At 43.6% G+C, this 12,576-nt stretch overlaps 1 protein-coding gene across 1 annotated transcript in view; it reads right to left on the minus strand.

The window, feature by feature from the left end:
- Positions 1 to 12,576, minus strand: part of mRpL47 (mitochondrial ribosomal protein L47) — a 43,722-nt gene that overhangs the window by 15,553 nt on the left and 15,593 nt on the right. The window contains exon 4 of the mRNA XM_075686487.1: positions 5,633 to 5,729. Coding sequence (XP_075542602.1) covers positions 5,633 to 5,729 — 97 coding nt within the window. The remainder of the gene's footprint in view (positions 1 to 5,632; positions 5,730 to 12,576) is intronic.

The raw sequence follows: 12,576 nt of genomic DNA on the forward strand, positions 1-12,576 counted from the left end.
ACGAGAATAAGATGAAAGCAGGAGCCAACGTTTTGACAAGTGGCCTTGTCTTCTTTAGGGCGGCGAAAGCAGGAGCCAACGTTTCGACAAATGGACTTGTCTTCTTCAGGGCCCTTCAGGGCCCTGAAGAAGACAAGTCCTGCTTTCACCGCCCTTTCACTCCTGCTTTCACCGCCCTGAAGAAAAAAGTCCACTTGTCGAAACGTTGGCTCCTGCTTTCACCTTGTTCTCGTTTTGCTCATCGTCTTATCCAGGTTTGTTATATTTAGGTTGTACTGTAATACATAAAACATACAGAAGTGATATGTAGGCAGATTTTTTTTTTTTCACTAACGTAGACACTCTTACTACAACTTAATTACACAGGTGAAAGGAACGGCATGGAGTGTAGCGACTCAAGTTACCGCCAAATTTTAGTGCTACTACAGAGCTGTACCGTAGCAGTGCAATAAGTCGCAATGTTCTAGAGCATTAAGAATCGGAGAACCTAAACGCTCTCTTCATTGGACCTATTCATGTACACAGAACAAAGTATGCACTCTGCGAGAAATGAACTAATGTACAATCAGTGGTCATCAGTAGAAACCCCAATGACTTCCATAGCCGTTATTTACATTATTAAAGGGGTTCTGGAACACTTCTTGGAGATAAGAATTCACTTTTAAGTAATCAATGCCAAAGCTATGGAAGCCAAAAGTGAAGTTTTGCCAACAAAAACTTCTTGAATTTAGCTTGCATGAGTGCAGTTATGAGCAGCTGAGTTTATTTAAGTTTAGCGCCATTCACACTGAGCCACACAGACATACTGAATGGCATTAAAGCTTAATGCCATTAAAGGTGCAGTGCGTTCTCACAACTCATTCGGCCGTAGAATGTGCACTCTCTCTCACAATGCTAGTAGTCATGGCTGCACTTGGAAGATACATTTTTGAAGTGCATAGTAAGCTGAAATAATTCTACGTAAAATACACCTGTTATTATTTTTAATGCTCTTTCTTGAACTTCTGCTTGCTCAATATTTTATTTGTGGGTTTTAAGACTGTAAAACAAATTTACTGCATTCGCAGCAGCCCGAGGCACCGACGACAAGGGCTCCAAGGCCAGAGCCCCCTCCCGAGCTTTCCGGAGAGGCTCAGCCAACCCCAGGCAATGCCAAAGCCCCCCTCCCACACACACACGTAAAGTGCCATTACCAGAGCTTTGTCACCCACATCATTTGAGGTTTCTTTTGACTTTCCTTGACCTTTTCACTTGAAATTTTAATGGGGCTAATAGCTTACTGCATCATTGTTGGCGCAGACGCACACGGCTTTTAATTCATACTATCGCTTTATTTCTGCAAATTCTGGCAATAGGAGGAAAAGCACATTAGAAGCGTCAGCGGTGGCTGCCTCATCTGTATTTTCTCGCTTCAACATTGTCTTAAATTTCCACTGTAAACACCATGCACATACACAATATATTAAGATATACACACAGGACAAAGTTTATTATATATTCGAAAGAGATCATCAGCATCATCATCAGCCTGTTATATGTCCACTGCAGGACGAAGGCCTCTCCCTGCGATCTCCAATTACACCTGTCCTACGCCAACCGATTTTAACTAGTGCCCGTGAATTCCCTAATTTCATCGCTCCACTTAGTCTTCTGTTGTCCTCTATTGTGTTTCGCTTCTCTTGGTACCCATTCTGTAACCCTAATGGTCCAACGGTTGTCTAACCGGCGCATTACATGACCTGCCCAGCTCCATTCTTTTTTCTTGATGTCAATTAGAATATTGTCTATACCTGTTTGCTCTCTGATACAAACCACTCTCTTTCCGTATCTTAACGTTATGCCTAGCAATTTTCATTCCACTGCTCTTTGCTCAGTCCTTAATTTGTTCTCAAGTTCCTTTGTCAGTCTCCAAGTCTGTGCCCCATATGTCAGCACTGGCAAAATGCACTGATTGCACACCTTACTTTGCAATGATAATGGTAAGCTTCCAGTCAGGAGCTGGCAATGTGTGCCGTATGCGATCCAACCCATTTTTATTCTTCTGTGCATTTCCTTCTCATGATCAGGGTTCTCTGTGATTAATTGACCTAGGTAAACATACTCCTTCACAAAATCTAGAGGCCGACTGGCAATCCTGAACTCTTGTTCCCTTGCCCAGCTATTCATTATATCTTTGTCTTCTGCATATTAATCTTCAACCACACTCTTACACTCTCTCTGTTAAGGTCCTCAGTCGTTTGTTATAACTCATCTCCAGTGCTACTGAACAGGACAATGTCATCTGGAATCCGAAGGTCGCTGAGATATTCACCATTGAGCCTTACTCCTAAGCCTTCCCAGTTTAATAGCTTGAATATTTCTTCCAAGCACGCAATGAATAGCATTAGAGAGATTGTCTCCCTGTCTGACCCCTTTCTTTGTAGGTATCTTCCTGCTTTTCTTGTGTAGAATTAAGGTAGCTATAGAATCTTTGTAGATATTTTCCAAGGTATTTATGTAAGCATCCTGCACTGATGGAGATGACAGAGATGGAGGTAGCCAAATAAAAATTTTTTCTAAAGGTATAGATAGCCTATGCCCAGAGAGTGAACATGTTGCTGTATGTTCACCCCACCTTCAAATTGCTTCGCATGCTTTTTTGACCATGAAAAAGACCTATAGACTTCAGTGACCCCTTTGGCAGTCTTTTATTAACGGTCTGTGAAATGCACGTGAATGTTGTGTGTCTCAGTATTGCTTCTCTTTCCAGTAAGCAATGCTAATGACACATGAAAAGAAATTTCTAATAATTAACGATATTTATTATGGATGGAAACATCGTCAGTTGCATTGTAAAGGTCATAAATATATACAGGGTGTCCCAATTAACTATCATGCACCAAGATTTAAATAAAGTGCAATGCGTTACTCGAAGAAAACCCACTGCATATTGTTTACAGTACAGTGGAGTAGCTGCCAGTAATTTTTTCGTTATTGATATTTAATTAAATTTAATTGAAAATTTGATTATGGGGTTTTACGTGCCAAAACCACTTTCTGATTATGAGGCACGCCGTCGTGGAGGACTTTGGAAATTCAGACCACCTGGTGTTCTCAAACGTGCACCCAAATCTAAGTACATGGGTGTTTTCGCATTTCACCCCCATCGAAATGCGGCCGCTGTGGCCGGGATGCGATTCCGCGACCTCGTGCTCAGCAGCCCAACACCACAGCCACTGAGCAACCACGGCGGGTCCGATATTTAATTAGGTAATTGTAATTAATTATCTAACTCTAGATGTACTATCCTAATTATCAAAGTGTAGAAGTGTCAAAGTGTCAAAGTACCAGTGGTCACTCAACGTGTGGGTCGGAATTTACGCCGGTGCTATAATCGGTCCCATCTTCTTCGATCACACACTGACTGCACAGCGTTACGTGTACGAAATCCTTGAAGGAGTGGTGGATGAGTTTCTCAGCGAAGTTGCGCTGCCATATCTTCCACTTCTGCGGTATGAGCAAGATGGCGCGCCAGCACACAGCAGCAGCCGAGCACGACACTGGCTGAATGCGACTTTTCATGCGCAATAGATTGGAAGGCATGGGCCTGTAAATTGCCCGGATAGGTCACCTGACCTCTGTCTACTCATTTCTTTCTTTGAGCTTATGTGAAAGGTCGTGCTTACACGATCAATATGGATGTCAGATTAGTTCAAGGCAAGGATAACGGATGTCTGCCGTCGAATTCCAGCGACGGTCATCAAGAAAGCCACTGAAGAAAGCGGACTCAGTACTGCGTTGCTGCAGAAGGAGACCTATTCGAACACGTCCTCTAGGCATCAGCTGGTGTTTAACGGAGCCAACAAATTCATAGCTATAAGGGCACACTGGAATCATGTTTTTTTTGTGTGTGTGTGTGTGTGTGTGTGTGTGTGTGTGCAGACGTCCTGACTGCCAATGGGGCTCATTTAGAAGTGCCATATTTACTTTCTTGAACGCAGTGGTTTTGCCTTTTATCTACACTTTGGTCGCTTCTCAGTCTATTTATTTCGCTTTTATTTTTTTATACGACCTTGTTTTTGCAGCACGTATACACTTTCAAGAAAATAAAATGGTCACTTTAATTTGGCTTTGGTCTGAAGCAAGTTTCTGGCGCGAAATGGAGCTTCGCGGGCACTCTTTCGATGCGGTGTGAGCAAAGCCAGGATTTCGAAACATTCTATGCCTATTACATTGCTTTTCGCATTTCTTGCATGGTCAGAGTGGCGCTTCGGCCGCGTTATCAAAGGGCTTTTGTTATCAATGTGATCAGTCGGCCTTGAGAGACGGATAATCAGTGTGACATAGAAATGAGAGGAAGGAATAACTGCGAATCCGCGAAACCTGCTGTTGGTGCTCCTTCCGTACGATTATCAAGGTGATGCGCTGTCTCTTCGGGTTTGCGACAGGCAATGCAGTTGCTTTCAATCAGCTTATTTGAGGGCACTACTTTATCATGCGGGTGGAAGCGCACTCACATGGTATTTTTCATACATCATGAGGTTTTTTTGCCAGTCGGCAAAAATTGTACGCCATTAGTACGTCACTGAAAACACTGTTAGATGTCATTTCGGGGTGCCTACAAATGGCTCATTGACATTTTGAAAGTTAGGACAGTACTTGTCGAGTGAGATAATTAACTGCAATTACCAAATTAAATCTCAGTAACAAAATAATTACTGGCGGCTGCTCCACTATACTGGAAACAATATGCACTAAGTTTTCTTCAAGTAACGCAACTGCTCTTTTTTTAAGACTTGATGCATGATAGTTGGGGAACACTGTATAATTTACTCAGTCACCGAAATGAGGCCGAGCCAGATTCACTCAAAATGTGAATCAACAGCAGCAATGTGCGGCAGCGCTTATACTCGGACTCACAGAAAAAAAAAGAGAGAAAGGTTGCAGTTTCACCGGAAAGGCAATGCAGTATTAGTGATAGCCAAGTATGCAACAATTACACGAAGGAAGGTTACACCACCAAGAGGACTCAGGCTGTGAAACTGAACCGTCTCTTAATATGAGGTCTTTTATATACTCATATAATGCCATCACTTCCGCGCTCAATTCTTCGAGGTCACACGAAGTTTCTTCAAGTGCAAGAGATTATATATATATATATATATATATATATATATATATATATATATATATATATGGTTCGGAAAGCTGGTTGGGCCCCAGCCCCCCCTTCCCCCTGGAAAAGTGAAAACTCTCTGCCTATGGCTGCAGCTATCATCGTTGCAACATTTATTGTCATTAAAGATATGTGCATAGCAGCAACTTAAGATAAAATGATATCAATAAACTTATAAGCTCCTAGATAGTTAATGGTAGGGTGACATAAGTGTTACACCTGTTGTAGGCAAGCAAAGTTTAGTGAAGAAATGCACCAATCTGCTCTCATGGCCACTTTCAAAATGGCGGTAGACTGTGAATATGGTTTTCCGGACTCATTATTGCAACCTTTTAATGATGCCCACTGAGGCCAAAATATCAGTGACAGCAGGGACTACATTCAGGACATATTAGTGACTAGTCATCTGCACTGATAAAAAAAAAAAAAAACAGAGACTAAAAGCCAGGCACAGCATGCTGACACATCAAGATTTACCTTGTCAATACGCTCAGGATTCGGGAAGAGCTCCACTTCACGCTTCGCTGCCTCCTCCATGGTGAGCAGCATGTTTTTCTCTTTAAGCAAAACGTACCTACAGAGGGCCACAAAAGAAAAAAAACACAAAACAATGACAAGCAAACTCAACAATGTTGTCCCAAAGTGACATCCCACCGTCAAAATTTTTCAAACCACTCGTACTTTCTACCGTCACTATGAAACAAAACTGCGCCACTGACATCTTCGCCCTCATGAAGAAACAATAAAGAAATTGACAGTTTTTCCCGAAGCTGAAGCACTGAAAGCAATAGCAAGGTTTGCTGTCTCAGAAAGGTAGCATGATGAAGGAGCCCTGCCAACGACTTTGCAGGCACCATGCGTAGACGGCGCACGAATGAAACCGCAGGAAAACCACCGGCGTTCATTGTTGCCCAGAGAACGGGTCAGATACATTCAGCTTGACATTTTTACTGTCCATTCCACTCGGACGAGTTGTCGCACTACAGTGTGGTCTGCACACGGCTGCTCATCAGGAAAGTTAATGTGCACGCATGTGTAGAGCACGCATGCCAGCAGCAGAAGCCAGAGCATTGCCCTGGCTCCCGTAGAGCCGATTTGGCAGAGCAAGTTCACTTGCATTCATCCCTCTTGCAGCCTAACGCACTGCACATGTCTCAAGACCTTGCAACCCTCCACGTGAGAGTCATGCATGCACGTCAGTACCGTCACAGCACGACAGCTTGAACGGTGGGGGGTGACAACAGTGACGATGGTTCTGACGGTACAGACGTACCTCAAGCGTCCGTATATAATTGCTATCACAATAAACAAAAAGTATTCTGCATTGGTGCTGCCATTTCAGTTCCTCTTACCTGACATGTTGCACTGTGAAACAGAAGAGTGTTGAAGTTGCTGAGAAAATACTTGTACGAAGGGTGGCCACATTGCTTTGTTTGTTGGGTGGCCACATTGCTTTGCTAACAGCTTTTTTTCAAGGGATCCATACAAGTAGGTTCATCATCATGCACAAAATGAATGGAATTACGGCCAGCTGTTCGAAGACACAACACGCCAGCGAAATCTAAGGATAAGGTGGTCCAAATTTAAAAACACACAAACTCACAGCTTGTATTCAGAGCTGTATCAGAAGTGGGTGATTGTGAAGGCACTAGCGATACACTATACAAGCACAAAGGGCACAATTTTCTATGGTTAATCTGCTATAAAGCTAGCCTGGCTGGCTGCAAAAGGAAAAACACACTTTTACAAACAAAAGCCACTCTATCTTGATCTTATCCTTTGACAACTAACTTATGTACAGTTCACAAGGATGGCAATATAATTAACCATGAATGGATAGGATGGGACATCCTTTATGCACAAGTGACTTCCATGCCTTTTGCAAGTAATGATATGGTCTTCAAGATGCAGATGATACACCAGACGCACTGCACACAACACTTCTTATGCACGCATGCGGCTTGTCGATGGTAGTTTCACAAATGCCCAGAGCAATCCAGTACAAATTGTTTACTGGGTGCCATATCGTCATTTATCATACCAGGCGTATCAGCAAACACTATAGGTATTATTTAAAGTAGTTGTTCCATTATGTAAGTGTAGTTCCCTCTGAGTCCTGGTGTCATCATCATCAGCCTGGTTACGCCCACAGCAGGGCAAAGGCCTCTCTCCCATACTTCTCCAACTACCCCGGTCATGTACTTAATGTGGCCATGTTGTCCCTGCAAACTTCTTAATGTCATCCACCCACCTAACTTTCTTCCGCCCCCTGCTACGCTTCCCTTCCCTTGGAATCCAGTCCGTAACCCTTAATGACAATCGGTTATCTTCCCTCCTCATTACACGTCCTGCCCATGCCCCCCCATTCCTTTTTCTTGATTTCAACTAAGATGTCATTAATCCGCGTTTGTTCCCTCACCCAATCTGCTCTTTTCTTATGCCTTAATGTTACACCAATCATTCTTCTTTCCATAGCTCGTTGCGTCGTCCTCAATTTAAGTAGAACCCTTTTCGTAAGCCTCCAGGTTTCTGCCCCATACGCGAGTACTGGTAAGACACAGCTGGTCATAAACTTTTCTCTTGAGGGATAATGGCAACCTGCTGTTCATGACTTGAGAATGCCTGCCAAACACACCCCAGCCCATTCTTATTCTTCTGATTATTTCAGTCTCATGATCCGGATCCGCAATCACTACCTGCCCTAAGTATATGTATTCCCTTACCACTTCCAATACCTCGCTACCTATCGTAAGCTGCTGTTCTCTTCCGAGACTGCTATTCATTGCTTTAGTTTTCTGCAGATTAATTTTTAGACCCACACTTCTACTTTGCCTCTCCAGGTCAATGAGCATGCATTGCAATTGGTCCCCTGAGTTACTAAGCAAGGCAATATCATCAGCGAATTGCAAGTTACTAAGGTGTTCTCCATCAACTCTTATCCCCAACTCTTCCCAATCCAGGTCTCTAAATACCTACCTCCTGTAAACACGCTGTGGATAGCATTGGAGAAATAGTGTCTCCCTGCCCGACGCATTTCTTTATTGGGATTTTGTTGCTATCTTTAAGGAGGACTACGGTGGCTAAGGAGCCGCTACATATATCTTTCAGTATTTTTGCATATGGCTCGTCTACACCCTGATTCCATAATGCCTCCATGACTGAGGTTTCAACTGAATCAAACGCTTTCTCGTAATCAATGAAAGCTATATATAAGGGTTGGTTATATTCGGCACATTTCTCTATCACCTGATTGATAGTGTGAATATGGTCTGTTGTTGAGTAGCCTTTACAAAATCCTGCCTGGTCCTTTAGTTGACAGAAGTCTAAGGTGTTCCTGATTGTATTTGCAATTACCTTAGTAAATACTTTGCAGGCAGTGGACAGTAAGCTGATCGGTCTATAATTTTTCAAGTCTCTGGTGTCCCTTTTCTTGTGGATTAGGATTATGTTAGCATTCTTCCAAGATGCCGGTACGCTCGAGGTCATGAGGCATTGCATATACGGGGTGGCCAGTTTTCTAGAACAATCTGCCCACCATCCTTCAACAAATCTGCTGTTACCTGATCCTCCCCAGCTGCCTTCCCCTTTGCATAGTTCTCAAGGCTTTGTTTACTTCTTCCGGCATTACTTGTCGGATGTCAAATTCCTCTAGACTATTCTCTCTCACATTATCATCGTGGGTGTCACAGGTACTGTACAAGTCTCTACAGAATTCCTCAGCCACTTGAACCATCTCATCCATATTTCATTTATTTACTTTCAAGGCCGTACAGGCATTACAGAGAGGAGTGGCAATAGAAAAAGAAAAAAAAAGCTAATAAGGCAGCACATGGTCACAGATAGCCGACTTGAACACATCATGGTCTGTGATAGTGACGATGGATGCGGGAAGGCGATTCCAGTCTTGATTTGTTTTCGGGATGAAGGCTTCGAGGTATACATTGCTTTTACACTGAGGCACCCTAACCTTCATTCAATGATCAATACGGAATGACAAATGGCTCGGTGGTGAAAAAAGTGTCATTTTTACCTCATTATTAGTGTAGTGTATTTTGTGAAACAGGCATAAGCGGGAAATTCGACGTCTAGTAGAAAGGAGAGGTAGTTCAAGCATTTGCTTCATGTGAGAAATGCTGGCTAAGCGATAGTAGTTTGAGAGGATAAACCTAACTGAGTGGTTCTGAACCGATTCTATGGACCGTGGTAACGAGCAAGTATACGGGTCCCATATCGATAAAGCGTACTCGAGTTTAGAACGCATGAGTGTTTTATATAGTAGTAGTTTCAGCGGAACAGGAGCGAGGCGGAAATACCGCCTAAGAAAACCAAGGGAACTGTTAGCTTTGTTAATAACATGGTGGATATGCTTCTGCCATGACAGAATATTAATGATATGGAAGCCTAGATACTTGTAGCTGTCGATGAACTGAAGAGGGCAACCGTTAAGATCATAGCCCTGAGAAATGGACTGGTTAATCTTTCGAGACACCCTCATTGCTTTACATTTGTTAATGTTTAGTTTCATAAGCCATGCATCACACCAAGAAGAAATTTTATTTAAGTCAGATTGAAGAACGGAGAAGTCAGACTCATTAGAAATTACGCAGTACAGAACGCAGTCGTCTGCAAACAGCCTTATGTTAGAAGTAACAGAATCAGGCAGGTCACTAATATAAATTAGAAAAAGAAGAGGCCCTAGGACTGACCCCTGAGGAACACCGGATGTTACATTGCATGATTTAGAGTCATGATCATTAACAGAAACGTACTGTGTTCTATTCTGCAAGAAATATTCAATCCACTTAAGCAATTATACATATTAGTAATGATATTGCTAGCTTTGTCTCTCAACGACACATCAGATTCTTGCCTATTCCTAATTTCTTCTTCACTGCTTCTAGGCTTCCCCCTTTCCTGAGAGCAGGTTCAATTCTATCCATATTATACTTCCTTATGTCAGCTGTCTTACACTTGTTGATTAACTTGGAAAATTCTGTCAGTTTTATTCTAGCTGTAGGGTTAGAGGCTTTCATACATTGGCATTTCTTAATCAGATCTTTCGTCTCCTGCGATAGCTTACTGGTATCCTGTCTAACGAAGTTACCACCGACTTCTACTGCACACTCCTTAATGATGCCCATAAGAGTGTCGTTCATTGCTTCAACACTAAGGTCCTCTTCCTGAGTTAAAGCCGAATACCTGTTCTGTAGCGTTGTTCGGAATTCCTTTAGTTTCCCCTCTTACCGCTAACTCATTGATCGGCTTCTTATGTACCAGTTTCTTCCGTTCCCTCCTCAAGTCTAAGCTAATTCGAGAGCTTACCAACCTAGGGTCACTGCAGCGCACCTTGCTGAGCATGTCCACATCTTGTATGATGCCAGGGTTAGCGCAGAGTATGAGGTCTATTTCATTTCTAGTCTCGCCATTCGGGCTCCTCCATGTCCGCTTTCGGCTAACCCGCTTGCGGAAGAAGGTATTCGTTATCCGCATATTATTCTGTTCTGAAAATTCTACTAATAACTCTCCCCTGCTATTCCTAGAACCTATGCCACATTCCCCCACTGACTTGTCTCCAGCCTGCTTCTTGCCTATCTTGGCATTGAAGTCACCCATCAGTAGAGTGTATTTTGTTTTTACTATACCCATCGCTGATTCTAAGTCTTCATGGAAGCTTTCGAGTTCCTGGTCATCATGACTGGATGTAGGGCCATAGAACTGTACGACCTTCAATTTGTACCTCTTATTAAGTTTCACAACAAGACCTGCCACCCTTTCGTTAATGCTATAGAATTCCTGCATGTTACCAGCTATATCCTTATTAATCAGGAATCCGAGTCCTAGTTCTCGTCTCTCCGCTACGCCCCGGTAGCATAGGACGTGCCCGCTTTTTAGCACTGTATATGCTTCTTTTGTCCTCCTAACCTCACTGAGCCCTATTATATCTCATTTACTGCCCGACAATTCCTCCAATAGCACAGCTAGACTTGCCTCACTAGATAACGTTCTAGCGTTAAACGTTGCTAGGTTCAGATTCCAATGGCGGACTATCCGAACCCAGAGATTCTTAGCACCCTCTGCTGCGTCACAGGTCTGACTGCCACCATGGTCAGTTGCTTCGCAGCTGCTCGGGACTGAGTCCTGGTGTAAGTGGTACCAGAGGACAAGCAAACGCATGGCAACTACGGTGCTAATTAACTGACATTGCTTAATTAACCATTTCACTGTTAGACAGCTCATTGCAAATGGGAAAATTGAAGTGAGCTGTCCATACATGTCACATCATACAGGTGAACCCACTTATAACAATACCGGTTTAAACAATATATCAGTTATAACAACGAGAAGCTGCTGCACCAACAGCTTTTGTATGTTTTATATGGTGAAATAACCCACTCACTACAATGCCCCCATGCTGCATTATTGGTTATAATGATGAAGTCTGGCTACTGGGTGTCTGTGATGAAAGGTAACGAAATGCGAAATCCTTGAAAAGAAAAAAAAATTGAAATTGGAGCCACTGCACGATGGCCTGCTGCCCCAACAGCTGCCGCATGCTCATTTTCCAGCCTTCTCCACATCGCCAGCCTTGCACGCCTCTCTCTCATCACCCTTCCAACCCTCCAAACACAAATGGGCTGCGCCCATAGCTCTATGCCGCGCTACCGTTCGAAACACTAAGGGACACGCCAACTGTGCTGTTCCCAGGTTGCTTGCTGACCGCTCATTGTGTGCAGTTCTGCCAACTGATTAAGTCCATTGCGCTCATCTTTGTTGGTTGCGTCAAAGTCGTTCCTGGCCACATGGTTTCTCGTTTGACTCGCTGTCGAAACGGAAGATAGTCGAACGGAAGACGGCAATGCATGATCTTGCCAGTGCAAAGAAAGTGCACTGCCACAGATTTGGGAACGAAGTGCTTCTAACTGATAAGGCGATCGTCGCAAACACACTTGCATCGGACAGCAACGGCACCAGCGATGACGTGGTAGGGCAGGCTGCATCAACAGAGCTGTCATCGCAAGAGGCCCAGCAGATGACTCAGTCCCTCCAGGGCTTTGTTTTCGTGCGGAACCTTCTGCTGCACTACGTGGAGCAGCCGGATGCCTTGGAAAAAGATGTCAGTTAGCTTCGCATAAAGCAAGCAAGGCTGTCTGTCGGACATGGGGTTTTCTCATGCAAGCCAGTGAGAAGTACGAAGGTGGTGAGATGCTTGTGGCGACCTCACCCCAACGTTTTTTCAGGATTTCTCAAGCTGACAGGGTGCTGTGGCAACCTTCTTGCATTTTTTAAAAGGCCCCTTTTGAGGTCATCATAATGATGCCTCAGCGGAGCTTACATATTGGTTGCTGCCCATGAACCCTCTTTGCAGTTTTATAGCAGTGCCATTCTGAACGCTGACAGCCGTGGCTTGCTATATGCGATCG

This window comes from Dermacentor variabilis, chromosome 3 (assembly GCF_050947875.1).
Source record: "Dermacentor variabilis isolate Ectoservices chromosome 3, ASM5094787v1, whole genome shotgun sequence".
Taxonomy (NCBI): Eukaryota; Metazoa; Arthropoda; class Arachnida; order Ixodida; family Ixodidae; genus Dermacentor; species Dermacentor variabilis.